This window comes from Emydura macquarii, unplaced genomic scaffold, assembly GCF_026122565.2.
Source record: "Emydura macquarii macquarii isolate MOO-44397 ecotype Brisbane River unplaced genomic scaffold, CSIRO-AGI_Emac_v2 contig_3477, whole genome shotgun sequence".
In the NCBI taxonomy this organism is placed as follows: domain Eukaryota; kingdom Metazoa; phylum Chordata; order Testudines; family Chelidae; genus Emydura; species Emydura macquarii.
In genome coordinates, this window is record NW_027133614.1 from 1,146,789 (window position 1) to 1,166,976 (window position 20,188).

The 20,188-nt window shown below is 53.2% G+C and overlaps 1 protein-coding gene across 1 annotated transcript in view; it reads left to right on the forward strand.

The window, feature by feature from the left end:
• Positions 1-15,424, forward strand: part of KIAA1614 (KIAA1614 ortholog) — a 34,195-nt gene extending 18,771 nt beyond the window's left edge. Inside the window, 6 exon segments of the mRNA XM_067535132.1 lie at positions 1,266-3,013; positions 3,853-4,021; positions 8,352-8,619; positions 10,117-10,241; positions 11,938-12,122; positions 14,858-15,424. Of these exon segments, the coding sequence (XP_067391233.1) occupies positions 1,266-3,013; positions 3,853-4,021; positions 8,352-8,619; positions 10,117-10,241; positions 11,938-12,122; positions 14,858-15,051 (2,689 nt within the window). The 3' untranslated portion in view covers positions 15,052-15,424.
• The last annotated feature ends 4,764 nt before the right edge of the window (positions 15,425-20,188 follow it).

The window sequence follows — 20,188 nt, forward strand, 5'->3', positions numbered from 1 at the left end:
CTGCAACAAAACCATCTTAGATTCTATATATTGCATGTCTGTTTACAATCCCTCACAAATGATCTGGGCTTTGGGGATTCTAATGATCAACTCTGTACCTCAGCCTGAGTGAAAGTGAATCGGAGTTAATTGAATTGCTTTAACCCCGAGGTGGAAAGTGGAAGATCCACCGTAGTCGCTGAAGATTTTACCATATAGGAATCAAGAATAAACTAGTGAAGGGAACTGGGAACAGAAAAGCAGGTAAACAGGCTGTAAGTGGAGGATCAGCGATATTGCTTTAGAGTTCAGACTGGCATCTGTGAATTGATATGTGAGGCTCTGTTCTTATTTACACACGCGGTTTGGGTGAAATCCCACACCAGCTGCTGCAGATTCTGTTACTCAGCCCAAAGACAGTCCTTGGGGTAGCTAACCCCACAGTGTGGTAACAGCTTAGCGCTAAGAAAATCTCGATTCCTGACAGACAAGGCAGCCTGGCATCTCTCCCTGCGCTCTCCCGCCTCGAGGGGGGTGTTTGAAATGGCCCAGGCCAGATCAGTACCAAAGATCCTTCCATTTTTCTGCTTCCCAACCTTGATCATTCAAGGCCTGTTGTCTCAGCCACGCCACTCCTTTCTCTGCTGACAGGGTCACTGCTGAGCCATGTGTTAGGACTGCCTTCCCTGAGGGGCCTAGTGTGCTTCCCTCCCTCACTCCCCCTGCCCCAATGCCTCCATAGGCCAGCAGAGACTAGATCCAGACATGAAAACAAACCCAGGCCTGCATATTATTGCCTGGCCCCTAAGTCACCCCCATATCTGTCCCATTCATTCATACTGTGCTGGTGCGCCTGCTCTCCTCTGTACTTAGCACAGATTTATTGACTGATCTGAACAGCAGCTGGACTGAGTTTCCACCCTGTCTGCCTTTAGCCCTTACCCCACTGATCCCTTAGGATTTTCTGTCATGGGTTCAGTGGGATTTTCACCATGGGAGCTGGTCTTATCCCCCTGACTCTTGGTAGCAAAGGAGGGAAATTTGTCCCAACAAGGGTGATTTAAGGTGGCTGTAGCTGCCTCCTGGGGAAAGGGAGCTGGGCGGGGCGAGGAGCCATGTCCTGGTTCTGGGGCCCAGGAATCACTCAAATGGACAAGGGTCCATTCAGCAGTGTGGAACCATTTGCCCAGAGTACGCTAGAGTGGCAGGACTCCACTGTTGCACGGGAGCAGTGGCTGGTTGATGACCCCATAACCTTCCGCTCTGTTCTTGTGTTGCGCTATTAGGGATGCCGGCAGAAGTGCCACTTCGGATCTAAAGAAGAGCTTTGATCTGAAGGATGGCGAGGCCCAGGCCAGCGGGAACCTGAGTGACTCCTCCAGCAGGGAATCCAGCTGCGGGCAGCCCAGGAAGCGAGGGCCGTCCCCATCCCGCGTGCGCTTTGAGGATGAGTCTGTCCGGGATGCCGAAGTTCGCTATTTGGAGAGGTTGCAGCTGCGCCAGAAGCGGGTCTTGGACTCAGTCCTCTTGACTCTGGGCCAGAGCCCACTGGTCTCCAAGCCAGACCTTTCGGATTACATCAATGGAGACTTCCACTGCAAGGAGCACAGGGTCAACAAAGCCTGCACGGAGCAGAAGAACCATGGGCAGGCTGCAGGGGCATCTGCGCACCTGGGCAGTAGGGGACGCTCTGAGAAGGCTGGGCCTGCTGCGCTGAGTGCAGAGGGGAAGTGCAAAGCCTGTGGCTCCTACATCAGCAGCACAGCAGCCCATCAGAACGTGGAAGACAGGGTTGACCAGATGGTTAACCACCTATCAGAGGGCTGCAGCGTAACCCGGGAAAACAAAATAATCAACACCGGCGTTGAAAGTGGGGAGCCAAGCGTGTCCCAGCAAGAGGCGAGAGGAAGGACTTTGGGCCCGAGGGGGTCCCCCCTCTGGATTCTCCCCTCCCGGCAGCATGTTCACACAGAGCGGATCAGGGAGACGTACATTGGGGAGGTCACGTACATAGACGATGTGGACTCGGCTCTAGACAGCACCGACACATCTGACAGCTGCAGGACAGACAGCGAAGAGGCTGGGCCGGGGAGCTCCTACACCAAGGGTTACCAGGACACCAGAGGCTGCTGGCCTGGGGGGCACCAAGCTCCTAGGGGAACTGGTGCTCCAGAGAAGGACCCAAGAGGCAGGAAGGCAGGACAGGAGAAGTGCAGAGTGAATGGCGGTGGCAGCAGTGGAAGGGACAGGGCCTCGGACAACGCGTTTGGTACTGGCAGGGCTGCCATTGGAGACGACGTCGGGAAAGAAAGAAACTCCAGCTTGAAGGAGATCGTGGTGCTAAAAGAGGGTCAGGTGACCACGCCCACAGCCAGTGAGGTGGAAGCACTTTCCAAAGGTGACCAACTCCCAGCTCCACCTCCGCTGGTTGGGAAGAGCAGTGGCCAGCGGGATGCAGCGCTCACTCCCCTACAGCAGAGGCACGTCCACCCTCTGCCCCCTGCCTGGGGTCAGCAGTCAGCACCGGCCGAGGCCACGATCCCAAGAAATGGAGGCACACTGGAAATCTCTGCCCCTGTCCCTCGGCCAGCCAACAACTTAAGCCAACCCAGCCAGGCCACAGGCACCTCCCAACAAGCAAACCTGGGGGCGTCAGGCTACAACTTGGTGGCTCGGGTCCCTGCCCCTCCGCCAACTGGGAAAGCTTCCTCCCCTGTGCCTTACAGGAAGGCTGTCCTGACGGGTAGCTACAGGTTGACAGGCCGTGAAACTGGGCGCCTGGACCAGACCAGTGACCTGGTGACTCGACCCACTTCTCCTCCCAGTAAGCGTGGATCGGTGCCGGAGGAGCAGAAGAGCCAGCGTAGCCCAAAAGTGCTTTCCAAGGGCCAGTTCCTGGCCTTGTCCACCAACAACTGCAACAACACGCGGACCAAGTGTCAGTGTGACGGGCAGGCTGCCAGCGCGGCTCCAAGCCATGCAGAGAGGACCACGAGTGGCCAGAAGCTGCCTGCTTTCTTGGGAAAGAGTAACGGTAAGAGGGGGTTGTTGGCCTTCTTATTGACTTGACTGCGTTATGCCTATGCCCGTGCACTGAGCTGGCTTCCCATTGGCTCAAACTGCTCTTTGGAGGAGGGCTGTCATAAGCCCTGTTTGATTGGAGGCCTGGCTACCTCCCTGCCTGCTCTCGGGCCAGGTGAGTGAGCCCGGGTGTTCCTGCGGGGACACACTTTAGATCTGAATTCAGCAGCAAGGGAAGCAGGATGCTCTCCGTCGGAGCAGAGGATCTTCACTGGTAGAGCCTGCCCTCCCTCAGGCAGCTCATCAGTGCCTGAACTTGCTGGCCACCAGGGTGTGGTGCCAGAATCATTTGCTGTGCTTGGGGATGAGACTGTGGAGGGTTTTCCACCTGCTGGGAGAGGCTAGTCTGGGAATGGTGGTTGTTGCTGCCCAATCCAGGCAGCACTGAGGGCATAGGACAGCTGTTAAATAACCGGGTGGTGTTACTGTCAGCCGTGGGCGAAGGCAGCCCCTGTGTAGGGAGGAGTCCCAGGTGCATGGGGTGAGTGCATTCAGCTAGCTGAGATGGGAGCCACCCGTTGCGGGACAGGAGGGGCTTTGGGGATGGGTATCTAGGGAGAGACTAGACCCTCCAAATGAGAAAGCGTCACTGGAGGTACTGGCAGCTCCATTTCGGTGTGGATCTGGGAAGAGTAACGAAAACCACCCCTGTTCCTGCAATACAGCAGGGTCCGGCTGAGTGAGGTCTGTGTCCTGTTGACTCCAATACCTGGGCCAGACGGGCCTTCCTGTCTCAGCCTGCTTATGAACCAGCCAAGTGGTGCTCATCTGACTGTGTTGCTGTCACGATAGGTCCGTGCCCAGCAGCCACTCCCTCTGCCGCTGTCAGCATCATCAGCTCAGCTAGCACCACCCTCTCCCTGGCAGCCGAGGAGACGAACCCCAGCCAGGCCGGTCGATTACCCAGTGGGGAAGCATCAATGTCCGGGTCACAGCAGGGAAAGCAGTTCACAGAAGGGTGGTGAGTAAATGCGCAGCAAGCTCCCCGCTCTGTAATCACATCAGGGGAAGGCTCTGGGCTGCTGAGGCGAGCGGCTGGGCATGGGGCTGACTCCTGCTTCTGTAAACTGCACAGCTCCTTCTGTGGCTGTTCAAGTGAGCGAGTAGCGACTCTCGGGGTCAGTGGGTGGTTTGTGGTGTGCCTGGCGCAGAGCGAGACTGGCGACTCATGCGCTGGCGACTCTGCCTGTCTGTGGGGTTGTCGAAGGAGGCGGGGTGTGGCAGCTCTCTGCACAGTGAGGTCCCCAGGCCTAAGACTACCTGTCTGCTGTAATGAGGCGCTATGCATATGTAAATGCCTGTTTTCCTGTGGTCTCCTTCAGACGGGAGTTGGGAGCAGCTGTTTGACCAGAGGAGGTCAGCAACCTTTTCTTCATCCAGATCTGCAGCCCCTTTCTGCTTCCCTGCTCTTCATTCCCCCATCTGCTGCTAGCAGGATAGCCTGCAGCACTGCTGGCCGGCTGGCACAACCGTAGCTGCAGCCTGTCGGTATTAAACCTTCCCCTGCTACGTCTGTGCTCCCATCCACCTACCAGCCCATCTCTCCTCCGTCAGCCTCTCTCTAGTTCCCTGATCTCCCTATAGCTGGCCAGAAACTTCCTGTTCCCCACTCCGACTTTTGCCAAAAGCTGCTGCTGCCGTTACCCAGGCTAGCCCTCCGCCATCATGCATTTCCCCCCTTCCTGGCCACATCCCCAAATGCTAAAAATAAATACCTCAATGAAGACATGAAGAGGTTAATTGTACCTGATCCCAAGTCATGTTCTTCATTGTAGACGCAAATGGATCTCCAGTCAGCATCAAGTGCTTTTCACAGTGCCCCTAGTCCTAGTACAGTGGTGTCTTTGTCCTGGAAATCAACCTATTTTCCTTGAGCCTGTTAAAGAAAGGAACTTCCCAGCTCCATTCATCCCTGATATTTTTCTTTGTTCTCTACCCCTCCTCCCCACATTTGAGCCTTTGCCACATAGTTCAAAGGCCAGTGTTGCTCTTTCAGGTCTTGCAGAGTTTGAAATTTACATGGGGGTCTTTCCGTTATTTGAACAGCCCCACCTGGTGTATGGTAGGAAACTGGAGCCAAACTATGGTGGTTTCTTGTAGCACTGGCAATTTAAAGAACAAGAGCCTTGCCCACACACCTACCTGCCCATGGGAGAGGCCCCTCTCCCTGCATATGGCTCCATTCATGGGGACCCAGTGCAAGGGGCAATGGGGGTGGGGGATGACTGGAGGCAAAATGGGTTGGGGAGAAACAGATAAAATGAGGAGCTGGGAGGGAGGAACTGAGACGCTGTCCAAGGAGATTAGGACTTGGATGGGGAGTCCAGAGGGAGAGACTGGGAATGGGATGAGAAGCCTGAGAAATGGAGAATGGGACTGGGACAAGGAGTTGGGGTGGGGAAGAGACAGACCACAGACAGGCTGGAGGGGATAGGGCAGAAGGGGTCAAGCATGGGGGGACGAACAGAAGGGTCTGACCAACAGAAAACCCTCCCCTACACAGCCTGGACTGGAACCTGAGTCTCCCCATTCCTCTGCTGTCAGCTGATATCTGTGAAACCAGTTGGTAAAGGGTGGGTCCTCCTCTTCTAGTCTGCCCAGAGGATGACAACCTACTACTGCTGTCAGTTACTGTTTTAGCTTAAGTGGCAGAGGACCATGTGGTGGAGCAAAAGGTTGTGACCCTACTGAAGACCTGCGTGGGTGTCTGTGTGACTCAAACGTGATAGAAGCTGGGTTTTTGGTTTGTTTTTTAGTAACTTAGGAAATTACACACACAAACTATGTTAGAAGAACATTATTCAAATTGTAAAGTCAAGGACTCCAAAGTTAGACATTCCAGAATTAAGGTTATCTGTGCAACCTTAATGTGGCTGGCCCCCTTGTGTGCATGCATTATGTTAGTCTTTAATTACATGGTTTCTTGCTACTTTTTCCACAGGACCCCAGGCTCAGTCAGTGCACAGGATCAACCTGCTCTGGGGTCGAAGCAGAACTGTGTAGTGAAGTTGGAAGGTGTGTAGTGAATGAGGAAGAGAGAAGATGGTTTCATGGTTAAGGCAGTTGAATAATGCCCTGGAGGGCTGGTTTCTATCCCTGCCTTTGCCAAACAGTTCCTGTGTGATGCTGGGCAAGTCATTTAATTCAGTGTTTCTCAACTGATGGGTCACACGCCCCAGGAGAGTGGGAAGGGTCCCAAATGGCAATCGGGGATTGGGGGGTTGTGTGGCATTGAATATTTTATTACAGTCAAAATGTTTATTACCCTTCAAGATCAAGATTTCTCTACCGCTCAAAACACAGAGCTAAATTATAATAGGCTGATCCTTGTTTCATTGCTACATTTGTACTCTGATAAAAAGGGGGGGGTCATGAAAATATTTGACTTTGAACACAGGGTTGCCAACTGAAAAGGTGGAGAAACACTGACTTAAACCAAGCTTTTCACAGGTGGTCACCAACTGTGTGTTCCTTGTTTTCTGGGTAGCCGACATGAGACCTTGGGGGCTGATTTGCAGAATGCTGAGCGCTCACAGCTTCAGCTGAAATAACCAGGAGCTGTGCTTTCAACATACAAAGTGCCATATAATGCTAAGTCCTCTGAAAAATGAAGTCCTAGGGGTCTCAAATTTGGCACCCAAAATTAGTGGACAACTTTGACCTGAATCCCTCTGCCTCATTTCCCTCTCTGTGTCTGTTCACTATCTGTAAAATGGGAATAATATTCCCTCATCTCACAGGGGTGTTGTGAAAAAAAAAAATCAGTGAATGTTTGTAAAGCACTCTGATGCTATAGTGATGAGTGCCATAGAGAAACCCATGAGGAATTTGCTAATTCTGTCTTCAGAGCAGGGTTTGAATAGTGTGGAGTAAATACGGCCTGGAGATATTCACTGAACAGTGTGAATAAAACAAAATATTGAATAGATGCTAGTTAAGTGAACACCATCCAACCTGTGCACTGAATGAGGCAGGGGTCCCATGAAAAAATATGTGACCAAATAATTAAATATGCAGAAGAGAGCCAAACTGAGGTTGCCTGGGCAGCATTAATTTTGGCATTTCCTAATTTTTTAGAGTTTGACTTTGCAAGCTTAATATAATGTTCTTTTAATGCAGATTATTATTGTGTATAATTATTCTTATGTTGCATAATATTCTCTCTTATTCCTTGTGATCTTTGTCACGAGGGGAGTCTTGATGTTTTACTCATGCCAGCCAGGATGGCAGACTAACAGTCTAGTTTGTAACGTTTACCTTGAAATAAACTTGTCTTTTAAAAAAATGTTTCTCTTTTGAAACACTACACCCATTTTTTTTTTTTAAGGTGGATCTGAGTGGTTTCAGGGAATCTATATGGACTCCGGTGTTTCTCTTGGTTTTCCAGAGCTGATTCTCATATAAACTAACCTTGCGCGCCCCCCACCCCCAGGCTTTCAGGAACTGAATAGTTTATATGGCTTAAAAGCCAGAGAAAGAACTGACAAAAACCTCAAGGATTTCTTTTCACTAGCAATTTTTTGTGAGTGTGGTCCATGTCTGTTCCCCAAATTGCAGGTTTGAGGCTGAAGAACCTGGTTGCTTATGGTTTCTGCCCATTCATGTATCTATTTTTAATTTTGATCATGCATAATCCACCCCAGTGTAGACACCCAGCAGGAACCAGTTGCTGACATTGCTCAGTGGCTGCATGCTTTCGAAGCTGTATGCTGCGCACAAAGGAATTTTTCCATTCACTGTCGCTCCAGGGAGCCACTTTATTTCCTTTTTACTTGGTATTCTTTACATTGCAAAACTGGCCACATCCACGGCTGCTCTTCTTGTGTGTTAGCAAATGCAGTGCTGGTGAAAGCCCAGAGAAAAGCCTGGCGCTTCTGAAGTCCTCCCATCAGAACACGTGGACACTGGCGCTGCGTAGGCTTTCTCCATGCTGCTGTGCCCTGCTGGCACTGCCACGTGAGAAAGGAGTTCTGCCTCTCTGCTGAGATGGCCGGGAAGGTGCCATTTGTACTTGATAGCTTTGGGGATATAGACACCTGCGTACTAAGAACTGGACCAGTCAAGCCATTTCACAGGCCCCCAAATAGATCCACCGGGCTATGTGCCCTGTATGTGTCTTTGCTTCAGGATTCTGCTGTGCTACTTGAAACTGTTTATGTGGTGATGTGCTGACTAGTAAAACAAACCCCTCACCTGCTGCTCTCTCTTACTGGAGTCTAATCCAGCATTTGCTCTGGGCCTGGTTGCAATCTCTGACATCTCTATTGAAATGGAAAACCCTTGTCTTTTAGCAAACTGTTGGATGCCCACCCAGAGCCAAAGAAACGGTCAGCCTCGGTGGTGAGCAGGAAAGGAGGAGGCTCCTCCGCGTCAGGGCTGAAAAAGTTCTTCTGCACCCTCAGCCAGAGCACCAAGCAGAAACTAGGCAGGTTCCGGTGCTACAGCATGGAGCAGATTCCCCCTGAGGTGCCATGCCCGACTCCGCCCACGGAAGCCAGGGCAGATGCAACTAACTGCTCCAATTTGAAGAAAGCACCTTCCCTGCAGTCACTGCGCCTGGTGAGTGCCAAGCACGGTTCTGTAGAGCGCTGCAGGTCTGAGATCCGTTACAACAGAGGCCGGAGCACAGGGTCTGTACGTGGCTTAGAATGGACAGAGCACTGGAGAATATAGTGTTGGGAACTGTCCTGCCCTGGGTGTCATTCCCAGCTGTGTGACCACAGGCAAGTTACTTTACCTCTCTGTGTCTCAGTGGTCCCTTATGTAAAATGGGAGTGACGCTTACCCTCCTTCCTCGAGGAAACACTTTGAGATCTGCGGAAAAACAACACTAAATCATCATGATCCCTACCTCAGATAGCAATCTTCACCACCAGATCACAAAACACTTTAACAAAGGAGATTGGTATCATTTTACAGAGGGAAACTGAGACACAGAAGGGGAAGGGACTTACTCAGGATCATGCAGCAGATCAGTGGCAGAGCCAGAATAGAACCCCAGTCTCTGGAGTCCCAGTGAGGTGCACCAGCCACTAAACCACACTGCAGATGTGCACTATATAAGTATTACATCCAGTACTCTGTTCTTTCCTTGGATGAGTATGCAGCTGCTGCAGCTTGAACTGACTTTGAGAGCAGCTCTGCCCCAGCATCCTAAACTCATCCCTGCCAGTTCACGTCCTGTCAGTCTGCCCCTGCCCCGCTGCTCCACTGTGCTGTGTACACAGACTGTGGAGGGAAACTTACTAGAAAAATTGGTAAGCACAGTTGAACCAAAGCCCCAGGTATAGCAGAAGAAAGCAGAGAAGGGAAGAATTGGAGAAGTGTAACAGAACAAAGCAGAAGGAAGAAGATGGAAGAGTGTAGTGGGGGTGGGGAATGAACAGCTCGTGTGTGTCTGTCAGTCACTCAGGTTGTGTTGATCAGTCACACTTTCTGCATAGTCCTGGCTGACTGGGCCTTTCCAATGTCAGGCATGCCTAGGCCCAGGAGGCCCGTTACTTCTTGTCCCGCTTTCAGTGGACATAGAGAACAATTGATCATAGTCCTCTGTATAACAGTTCTTAACATACTTGAAAACAGTTGCCAGGTCCCCCCTTGGTCTTCTTTTCTCAGGACTAAACATGCCCAGGTTTCTAACCTTCCCTCATAGGTCAGGTTTTCTAAACGTGTATCACTTCTGTTGTTGCTCTCCTCTAGACTCTCTCCCATTTATCCCCATCTTTCCTAAAGTGTGGCACCCACTACTGGACACAATGCTCCAGCTGAAGCCTCACCAGTGGCTAGTAGCGCAGGACAGTAACCTCCCAGTGTTATGCTTCTGTTAGTACAACATTTCAGTTACTACAGCGATGCTGGGGAGATGGAAGGATTGTTTTTCTTCCTCTGTTGATTTTTATGGTTTTCAGCGGGTTCGAGAGGGATCAAAAGGATTTGGGGTTTAAAATGCTGGTCACTTTGGAGCTCTCTGAGCATCCCCTTCTGGCAAAAGGCCCTTTAGCTTGGATTTTCTCCCAGAACTCCTTCTGACTTTCATTACCCTCTTTCTCTCACTAGGTGTCACCCTTCTGCCAACTAAGGAAAGCATCTTCTGTACAAAACCTGCATTCTCTCCTGGGCAAGGCTGACCGTTCCAGCTTTTATCTGGTGGGGGAGCCAGGGGAAAACAAAGCAGTTGACAGGTAGGAATGTGGGAAAGCCAGGGGATCTCCGAATTCACCCCAATGCAGATCTTTACTGATGTTTACGTGTTTCGAGAACACTGATGCTATCGATCTGTGATGCAGGTTTCAGTGGGCGCTGCGTTACAGTGTTCTACCTTAGTCTATAATACAAGTTTATTCTGTTATCGGTGACATCAGTTATTTACTTCTGCACTGGTTATTGAGCTCTGTCTTTGTGCTTGGTGCTGCACAAAGCATGGAGCGAGATATGGGCCTTTCACTTCTGTTCTGTTGCAAACATCCCTTCATTTCATGTGTGCTGGGTTATGTGTTGTTCTTTACAGGGAAGTTCTGGGTCTGGGAAGGAGCCAAGCTTGGGCCTGTCTGTAGGGGGTTTGAATGTGTTGAGGGAGGGTTCTAGGTGCACAGAAAGTGCTGATGTAATAATGGTGATACACAGGAGTGCTGGGAGGAGTCTATTGGCTGGCCCCCATCACATGACCTGGCTCAAGGTTCCAAAGACTAATCCCCCAGTCAGGTATCAGGGCTCAGTCTCCCTTGCTCCAGTGGGTGCTGTTATACCAGGGGAAAGCGCAAGAGGGGCCAGGAAGCCCTTTCGGAGGATGGCTGGGAAAGGACGTACAGGGGGAAATAAGAGTGGAGATGCAGGCAGAGGCAGAATTATGCAGGGCCTCAGAAGCGAGGCCGGGAGGACTTATGGACTGTGATACCAAAGGGCTGATAGGGGAAACCAGCAAAGGAAGCTGAAGAGGGATGTGATACTTTGAGTGGCAGGAGAGGAAGATACAGCACTTGCACCCATGGCACATTAAATGCCATAGAAATTTCTTCACCACCATGATGCAGCCACCTCTGGGCTGGATGTCAGGCACCAGCAGACAGCACAGTACTGAGGGCATGGGGAATAGATGTTTGAGCCAGGCACAGTGAGGGAGACTCTTATGCTTGCAAAATATGCTGCTGGATTTTTAACGTCCAGGCAGAACAGACAAGACCCTAATTCCAGACTGTCTGAAAGACCTCGCCCCTGCTTGGAATTCTGCCTAGCTGCCCCCGAAGAGCGAGTTACCCCTGAGGAGCTTGCTCAAGGAAGGCCTTGCAAACTTTGTGCTTCGATTGCTAACTTTCCCTTCTGGGTGCAGCGGGGAGCGGCAGACACAGAACTCGGATTTGGAAGCAGCTGCTGTTTAGCATGAGCGCTGATCGAATGGGTCTGGTGCGAGAAGAAGGGTCTAACGAAGAGAGATGGGATGAAATGAAGGAAAGGAAAATCCAGTTAAATGCGTGATCTGCTAGCCCATGGGAAAGTGATGGGAGCCCCATGGCTGCAGCCATTTGAAACGGGAATGAACAAAGCTCTGGAGACAGGGATGAGTGGGACAACCCCACCTGGGCTCCAGCAGGTCTCTCCATTTCTGATTTCCAGGGATCTTTGAACTCCCCTTGGTAAGAGCAGGGTCGCCTGCCTTGAAACAGGAGAACTAAGGGGATGGGGAAGTCCTTATTAGGCAGTAACAATTCAAGCACTTGCCTCAGCCTCCTTTGAGTGCAGGTTGGACTTGAACCTGTGGCTCTGTCCGAAGCTATGTAAACTGTAGCTGCTACGTCACACACCCTCCCTACAAGGGTAGTGGGTTGTCTTTGCTCCACACAGCAGCAATGTTCCCTCTGCCTCATTCCCTTCTCCCTCCAGGAAAGTGGGTGCCCCACCCCGGCGTTCCCTCAGCGTGGAGGACATTGGCACCCCCGACTTGGTGCGAACAGTAGGACGGGTAGTAGAAATCTTCCCGGACGGCACTAGCCAGCTGGAGCTGCAGCGCCCCCCACAGGGCACTTTTGGGTTCTGTGTCTCCTCAGGGAACGGCCGACCTGACACAGGTACCTGCTGTGAATAGTCGCATGGGGCTTTAGAGCAGCACCAGCGAGTAGTTTTTATGGTTTGTTGCAGCTTCTTGAGATCTTAAAAATAACCCGCTCTCCACACCTGTTTAGTGCTGCTAATCCCAGCCCCCCCGGTGCGTGTGCCAGGCTGAAAACCCTGGCATGTTGCCCCTTTTGGTCAGTCCCTTGTTGGTGCTGGGGCACAGCTTTGCGAATGGCATGTGATATTAATTCACTGCTGCTGGGAGGAAGCTGGGCTTTTACTCTGGTGTGTCACATGTGCATGCACACGGTAGTGGTTGGTGCCTACCTACGTTACCCAGCTTGGACGGGGGCAGTGACACCGTGACCTCCTGCAGCTTCATGGCACAAGAGGCGGAGAGAAGTCAGGCAGTCTGCTAAATGCTCGGGGTCGCTGGCCACAGCTGGGCGGGAGCCTAGACAAAGATGGCAATGGGACCTAAGGGTCTCAGACTTAGGAACCATTTGGGTAAGAGCAAATTCCAGAAGTGGGCCTGCAGCTGCACTCTGCTTCTGGCTTCCCATGAGCATTGTCCTTGGGCGTGGCAGCCCAGGGTGGCCTTCTTAGCCTGCAGCAAGGGGTCTGGCACCTTCCTGTGGTGCAGCTATTGCTGGCCCATGCAGAACAAGGGGCACGCACAGGATGGTCCCCTGGGCTGACTCAGCTTGGCAGTTCCTGGGCTGTTTGTCAGTTCCCAAAACACCCTGTCTAGACCTGCCTTTGGCATTCCTCTCCCTCAACCTCTGCTGGGATGGAGGAAAGCACCTGTGTCCAGGGCAGCTGTCTCTGCAAATCCCCCTCAAGCCCAGGAGTGCCACCCTGGAAAGCAGCCCTTAAGGAGTAGCTGGCTCGGGGACCTCTGCTGGCCTCAGACTGGTGGCCTTTGCTATTGGGGCCGCCGCTAAATCTCACCCCCATTCCAAATAGAGAAGAGCCCCTGAAGTGGGTACAGCTCAGGGCCTGGCAGTGTTGCAGTGACTGACTCATGGCTGCATCAGGTAGGTGAGTTCTGGGAGGCTGGGTTTATTTAACCAGCCTTGACTTTGGACGCTATTTCATTGACGATGTTTAGTGAATTTATTGCCGTGGCAGCTCTGCAGACCCAGCTTCTCAGTTTATCCACAGAATGGGTCCAGCAAGCTGCCCTGCCCTGTGCCTCAAACCCGACCATCCTGGGCTCCCGGGACAGCTCCTTCTGCCGTCCTTGGCCTCTCAGCTGAGACTCAGAACAATGAGAGTCCACTGGGGGAAGAGAAGGAAAGCTGAAGAGCTCTTTAAAGGCCAATAGGTCTCAGCCTCTTCCATGCCAGGACCCCTCTCCCATTCAGCAGGGTGGTTTGACCCCCAGGCTTGGAGCCCCTGACTATGGCTGAGTTCCCCTGAGAGACTGGCGCTGGGTGTGAGTGCTGTGCGTGAATGCACTGCAGCTCTTGGCAGGTACTGTGGTGTGGCAAGGATGTTTTCATGTTTCTCTTTTCCCATCTGTTGTTGTGTGTGTGTTTTGCTGCTTGCTTTCCCCCATCATGTTGCACGTTTGATGTTGATCTGCACAGGGGAGATGCCCCATCCCCATCCGTAGAGCTGGGGACTGATTTCCGCACTTGGTGTGGTGTAGCAGCAAGGAATGGCCAACAGGTGGCCTGCAGGCCAGGATGGATGACCAGCGATGGTCCTGCATTCTGTAGCCTAAGCCCCTATTAGCATCCCCATCCCACCTTAAAAAATGAACACAAGGAGCTTGGATGATGAGAAGTGGAAGCTTGCACCTTTGTCGCTGCTTCAAAATTCAGCCCAAGCGAGCGAAACAGGCCAATGTGCAGTGAGTGGGGGCTGCAGTCTCGTCACCAGGGGCCTGTGTGATTTCAGAGATCTCAGCACCCCAACAGGACCCGTATTCGCAGTATCACTTCAGAGGCCATCCACTGAGCGAGCATGAAAACGGAACCCCTCTCTGGCTGCTGGGGAGCCCCATTGTAGAAGCAGTGAGGGGCAAAGGTTTTCAGGGAATTTGCAGCCTATCCAGGTCCCACTGTGGTGTCCCCATTGTTGCGGTGCTGTGTAGCCCGCTGCACCATGGGGTCTTGGACTGCTCCAGATCCTGGCTGCACAGAATCTGGCACACTTGGAGCAGACAGGGAGGTCAGAAACTGGAAGCAGTGGGATTCATCACAAGTGCAGGGAATGGGTGCTCCGAGCAGAGAGTTTATTTTTATTGTTCTGGTGTCCAAAGGTCCCAGTGGAGCCCCATTGTGCTGGACTGTGTGTAAACATAGGAAGAGGGAATCCTTGCCCTAAATGTCTTACAAGCTAAAGAACATCCCTGTGTGTGCTGATCTGGCTTTCCACCTCACTGAAATGCCAGAAGTGAGAATTTTCGTTCTCCTAATTGGTCTAATCACAGAGCTTTCCCAGTCTGTCTTCCAGCATAACTTTAGATTTCCCCATGTCCCCTGCTCTCTGAAGAGCTGGTCCTAAAACACCTGGCTGGTTCTGATCAGATGGAGACCTGTAAGTTTTACCTAATACTCACAAAGGAAGAGCAGCTGGGCCAAAGTGACCTAAGCAATGGTCAGTTTGCAACATGCGGCATTAGCAGCAGAAGGATTTGAGAGGAAGTGTGGGAGTTGGTGAAGGATTCCTAGTCTGAGGAAGCTGCACCTTCCTCTCTGCATGACTGGGGCATTGAGCGTGCTTTTTGTTTGCTTTACAGGCATCTATGTGCAAGGGATGGCAGACGCCAGCACAGCCAAGCTGTACGCAGGACTCCTGGGAGTGGGGGATGAGATCCTGGAGGTGAATGGGGTCACGGTGACGGGGCTTGGCCTGGCCCACATCAACGAACTGCTGTTACGGGCCGACACCCTCTCCATCCGAGTGCTTAAGCAGAGACCCACCAGACGGTAGCATGGAGGGGCTGGGGTCCTGCAGAGTGGCTCACAGGAAGCACAGTGCTCCACGGTGTTCAGTGGTCTCGCCGAACAAGGAGGGACCAGCACGTGGGTGATGCCCCTCCTGCCTTACAGTGTCCCCACAGCACTGCAGGGACACTGTCCTTGGCACGGAACCCAACTCCCGCTGCTAGGAGATGCCTTTGTGATTTGAGAGATGCCTGACTTTGCAGGCAGTGCTGTATCTCGGTGTCTGGGACCTTTCGGTGCTAAACTGCGAGTGTATGCAGAGTTGTGACAGACCACGCTGATCCCTCTCCATGGCCAAGAGACTGTCAGGGCGATGTCTGCTCCATGGCCTCTCTCTCTCTCTCTCTCTCTCTCTCTCTCTCTAAGGCCTGCTGGTGCACCAAGTGGTTCACACACTCTCAGCCAGAAGAAATTACAGGTGCTGCCCATTGCTACAGGCCCTGCTTGTAACGGGGTGTGGCTGGCCTGCTTGGTTCTCCCACGGCGTGCCAGGGGTCTGCACCCAGACGTGCTGAGCAGCATTCGGAGCTATATCTTCTGTGCAATACTTTGTTCCCCAACATCTGCTAGCTGGGGGCAGACGGGAGGTGGGGTGTCTTATTTCTGCCCTCGTCCTCCACACAGCGACTGCCTGCAATGGGGGGAAGGGTCCGTGACCTGCCAGCTCAGTCCCTGCTGTTCCCAGTGGTCAAACAGCAGGGGGTGCTGCCTGATCAGCGTTTCCATCACAGGTTACAGGAGCTGCCTGTGTCTTCAGCTCCGAGAGCCAGCCAGGTGGCTGTGTGGTGAGAGCCCATCTTACCAGGCCTGCCCTTGTGCCCCGGCTGCAGGCAGTCCTTCTACACTGAGACGAAGGCCGATGTCGCCGTTCCTGGGCTAACTCGCGCTGGTGAAATAAAGGGCGGGACACGGAGCCCAGTAACCTGCTAATGGAACCTGTTGGGCCTGGCCAGCTGGCAAGGGGCTCGTTTAAACAGTGTTGGAAATCTCTGTACCTTCATCATTGTGTTTCTCTTAAGTTATTAAAAATCTCTGATGGAAGCTCTCCGCGCCTTTTACCGGCGTTACTGGAGCAAGTGTGAGAGTGGGGATGGGAAACGGGCCCGTTAGTGTTTGTAGGGGTGCTCCAAGGGTGGTCTGGGCAGGACCAGGCCTGCTGATGGGGTCTGGTGCTGCCAGGTGGCATGGAGGATTCTGGGGAGAAGGTAGGTGGTGTTGGCTGGGATACATAGTGCTGGGAGGGATTAGGAGATGGGCAGCAGGGAGGAGCAGCTGGTCTGGGCATGTGTCAAAGAAAGCCATCCCACAGCTGGGGAGGATCTCCTGGTTGTTCCTAGGGTGATGGGGAGGCTGGGCCCTTAGATCTGGCGGATGGGGAACAGGATGGCTGAGTCCGCATAGGGGGCTGGAGCAGCAAGAAGGTTAAGCCACTTAAAGGGGGCTGTGGGGTGTGGGGGAGTCAGTATACGGATGAACATACTTGTCTGCAGTGTCGCTGCGCTGCACGTGAAGCTCTCTCTTTCCATTAATCTGGCTGCTCGACACAGTTAATGTCTAGAAACCAGAGTCCTAGCAGAGCTTTGCTCTCTTTTGCTCGTGAAGTGGAGGATTTGGGAGAGAATTAATGAATCATAGAAAATTAGAGTTGGAAGGGACCTCAGGAGGTCATCTAGTCCAACCCCCTGCTCAAAGCAGGACTAACCTCAGCTAAATCATCCCAGCCAGGGCTTTGTCAAGCCGCATCTTAAAAACCTCTAAAGATGGAGATTCCACCACCTCCCTAGGTAACCCATTCCAGTGCTTCACCACCCTCCTAGTGAAAAACTTATATCCCTAATATCCAACCTACCCCCATGCTCTGTCTGTGCGCGGTGCACACGGAGCGTGCTCTGTCTGGCCTAAGTGTTCCTGGGCCTTCACTCTCCGGATTATCTCTGGGGCCTTTGCTCTGCCAGGAGTTCACTGTTACCCCTCCTCACTGCTAGTAGTTTTAACTAACCTTGTTAGTGGGCAACGCTGCCAGGCTGGACAGTCGGGTCCAGACCGCCTGGCCTCGCTCTGCAGGGAGCATGTTCCAGTTGCCAGGTAACACCTGCCCTCGTGGGAAAGGGGAGGGAACATGATGCCAGTTCAGTCAGCCCATACCCTGACTGATAAGGCTGAAACATGTTCCCACCAGCTGGCTGGTGCATGGGCTCGCCCAGTTTATATTGGACAGGCTTCCCCATCACGCCTCCATCGCCACAACTCGTCTCAGGGGAGAGGCCAAAAATGGACAGCCTGGGCAGTGCACTCCCCTCTTAGCCCTAGATGTTGCCCGTCTGGGTTGAAGCCATGGGGGGAAGGGAGTTTGTGCTGCTCTGTAGCTGCATGCGGGGCCCAGCTGATCTGGTACGTTCACTATATATATGTATTAAATAACCCTAATAAAACTGATGGCAAGACAGTGCCTGCAGCTCCCCTCTGCTCCCACCACAAGGAGGCAGTAAGAGGCATTCATCTCTCCCCACGACAAAAATATTCTTAGCACAATGAAGCCAGCACAAGGGAGACGGCCAACAGAGGTCACAGCCGGACGGCAGTGGGTGGCAGATGGATAGCCCTGCCTCCAGGTGCTGCCTCTTTATCTGGGGAGGGCTGCCTGATTTAACCCTAATGCTCCCTCCACTGGTGAGCTGAGCTGGGCAGTTTATGCAGGCAGCCGTTGTGGCTCATGTATGGTAACAGCTGCTCTGCCATGAACTGTGTCCTCGCAGCTGTTCTTTCCCAGCCTGGCTGACTGGTTTTAGGTGACCTGCAAAGGGAATTTTTTCTTTAATGGGGTTTGTGCCTCTTTCGCTGCATCTAGATTTTCCCCTGCAGAACAGCAGGGAGGCAGCGTCTGGCATTTTTGCTGGAGGTCTGGTTGGCGAGAACAAGGCAGTGGGGATGAATCATTACCAATGACATCACTTTCCCTAGGGGCTGGAGGTGTCACTACCAACAGAGTTTAGCGGCCTTACCCTCCCTCTCCATGCTCATCTTTCGACTCTGCTGGCCCCGCACCGCCAGCAGACCCACCGCTCTTTCAGGAAGGAAAAACTTTCACATGTCCTTTTTCCCTCACAAAGGAGGACTCAAGCCCATTCTGCTTTCCACTGCAGGTCCTTTCCAGCTGCTGCCAGTCCCGCCTGCAAGAGGACAGATCCCAGGTGCAGAGTAGCTGGAACGGTAGGGAAGCTAATTCTTGAGTAAGGTGCCTTTATGAGAAGGGCTGAGCTACACAGGGGAGGCGTCATTGGGCCCTGATTTGTCCGTAGGCGCTCAGGGGTGAAACATGCAGCCTGCCTCCAGTGCTTATTACTGAGGCTGTGGAGTTGAATGTGCAGAGCCTTTGCTAGCTATTGGAATGGGCTAGTTCAGGTTGGTTAACGTTGGCTTCCTTTTTGGCTGGCTACGTATCACAGAAGTAAACCCTGCGGGTGGTCTCCACACACCCCAGACGTGTGACGGCAACCTGCACTGTGATGGGAAAGCTAAGCAAAGCTAAGCAAAGCCAGCAGGCGCGGCGCTCGCTCTGTCTGCAGCAGTGCAGCTCTGGATTCGTGCCAGCCTGCAGCCATCCCATGCAGCCCTGCGGGGTGGGAACATCTCCCCTGTTCTCTTCCCTCATAGCAAGGAGCAGCAGCCAGCGCGGCTGTGAGAGAGCGGCAGCTGCCCAGGTGTGTGCGCGCGTCTCTCTCTCACACCCCATTGTAAGCCATTGGAGCCGAATGGAAAATGCTTCCAGCCCCTCAGGGGACAGCCCCCTGCGACAATGCTGTTACTTTTACAGTCCAGACACAAGCCAGTTGGCCCCACAGACTCCCTGGGAGGAGGCGCTATGGCTATTCGTAGTTGGCTGCTGGAGATGCAGGACGCCGGTGAAGTAATCTGCCTGGCACTACCCAGGGTGGCAGAGGGAAGACAAGAAGCCAACTGTCCCCGGGTCCCAGCACTGTGCTCAGTGTGCCGGCCAACGCTGCCCCTGCACTGCCTCGGCGCACTGTGGAAGTGGCCACCTGCCTGCTGTGGCCAATGGCCCCAATAAAGAACCTTCCAGCATGAGTCCCAGTGCAGCAGGGCTGGACGCCAGCCTCGCTTAGCAGCTGGGGCCGAAGTCAGCGGCAAGTGAGAGCAAGCAGGGTCCTCCCTGCCCAGGCCAGCTAATCGCATGGGAAGGAGCACTGAGTGCCAGAGAGGGAGCGCTAGGCAGCCGGGGTGGGGCGGTGCAATGCTCCGGACACAGCACCAGGCTGACAGTGCTGGGTTCCCTGGAGACAGGCGCAGTGCAGCCAGAGAGGCATGTGGGAGGCTCAGTCCTGGCGTGGACGCAGGGACTGGCTGGAGGCTGCTGTCTCTCCCAGCAGCAGTGAGAGTGACTGCTCCCCTTTGCCAGCCCTCTGATGGCTGGCGCCCTTCTCTCTGTCCTGTAGTCCCTGCTCTGTGCCAGTTTGCCATGCTCCAAGAAGTGTGGGCACAGCAATCCCCGCGCAGCTGCTGGGCTCAGCTGACACTTTCCTGCCTCCATGGCAGCTGGAGAGAACCAGCTCGATTCAAGCACACCCTCCTGCAGGAAAGGCCGTCTCTACTCCAGCCGAGGCGGCAGCAGCAGCAGCAAGCCCCGCTCACACCCACTGCAGGCCCCGGACAGCTCTGGGACAGCAGCCAAGGAATGAAGACACCTGCCCAGCTCCAGCTCTTCGTTAGCTCTTCCAGCCGCCTTCCTTTCACTCAGCACCGCCCCCGCTCCCTGCTTGAGTAATTCGGCTTTTGTTCTCCAGCCCCCAGGGAGTTTATATTCCAATGCTAATGATCCCAGGGTGTCTGGACAGATTGCCTGGCTGTTCTTCCCGGGCGCGGGGGACGGAAGAGGGGGAGACTCTTGGCTGCTTGCAGAGCTTTTCTTCTAAAGAAAGCAACTGTGAAGTATAACAAATCACCTCCGCCTCTCTCTGCAGCAGCATCATGCTGCTACAAAATCCCCAGCCAGAGGGGGCCGCCCCATTCAAATACAACCTCTAGGGCGAATCTGAAACTGGCCTTTAGAAAGAAGAAACTGAAAGAAAAACAAAATAGTAACAGGCAAATCAGATTATCTGGAT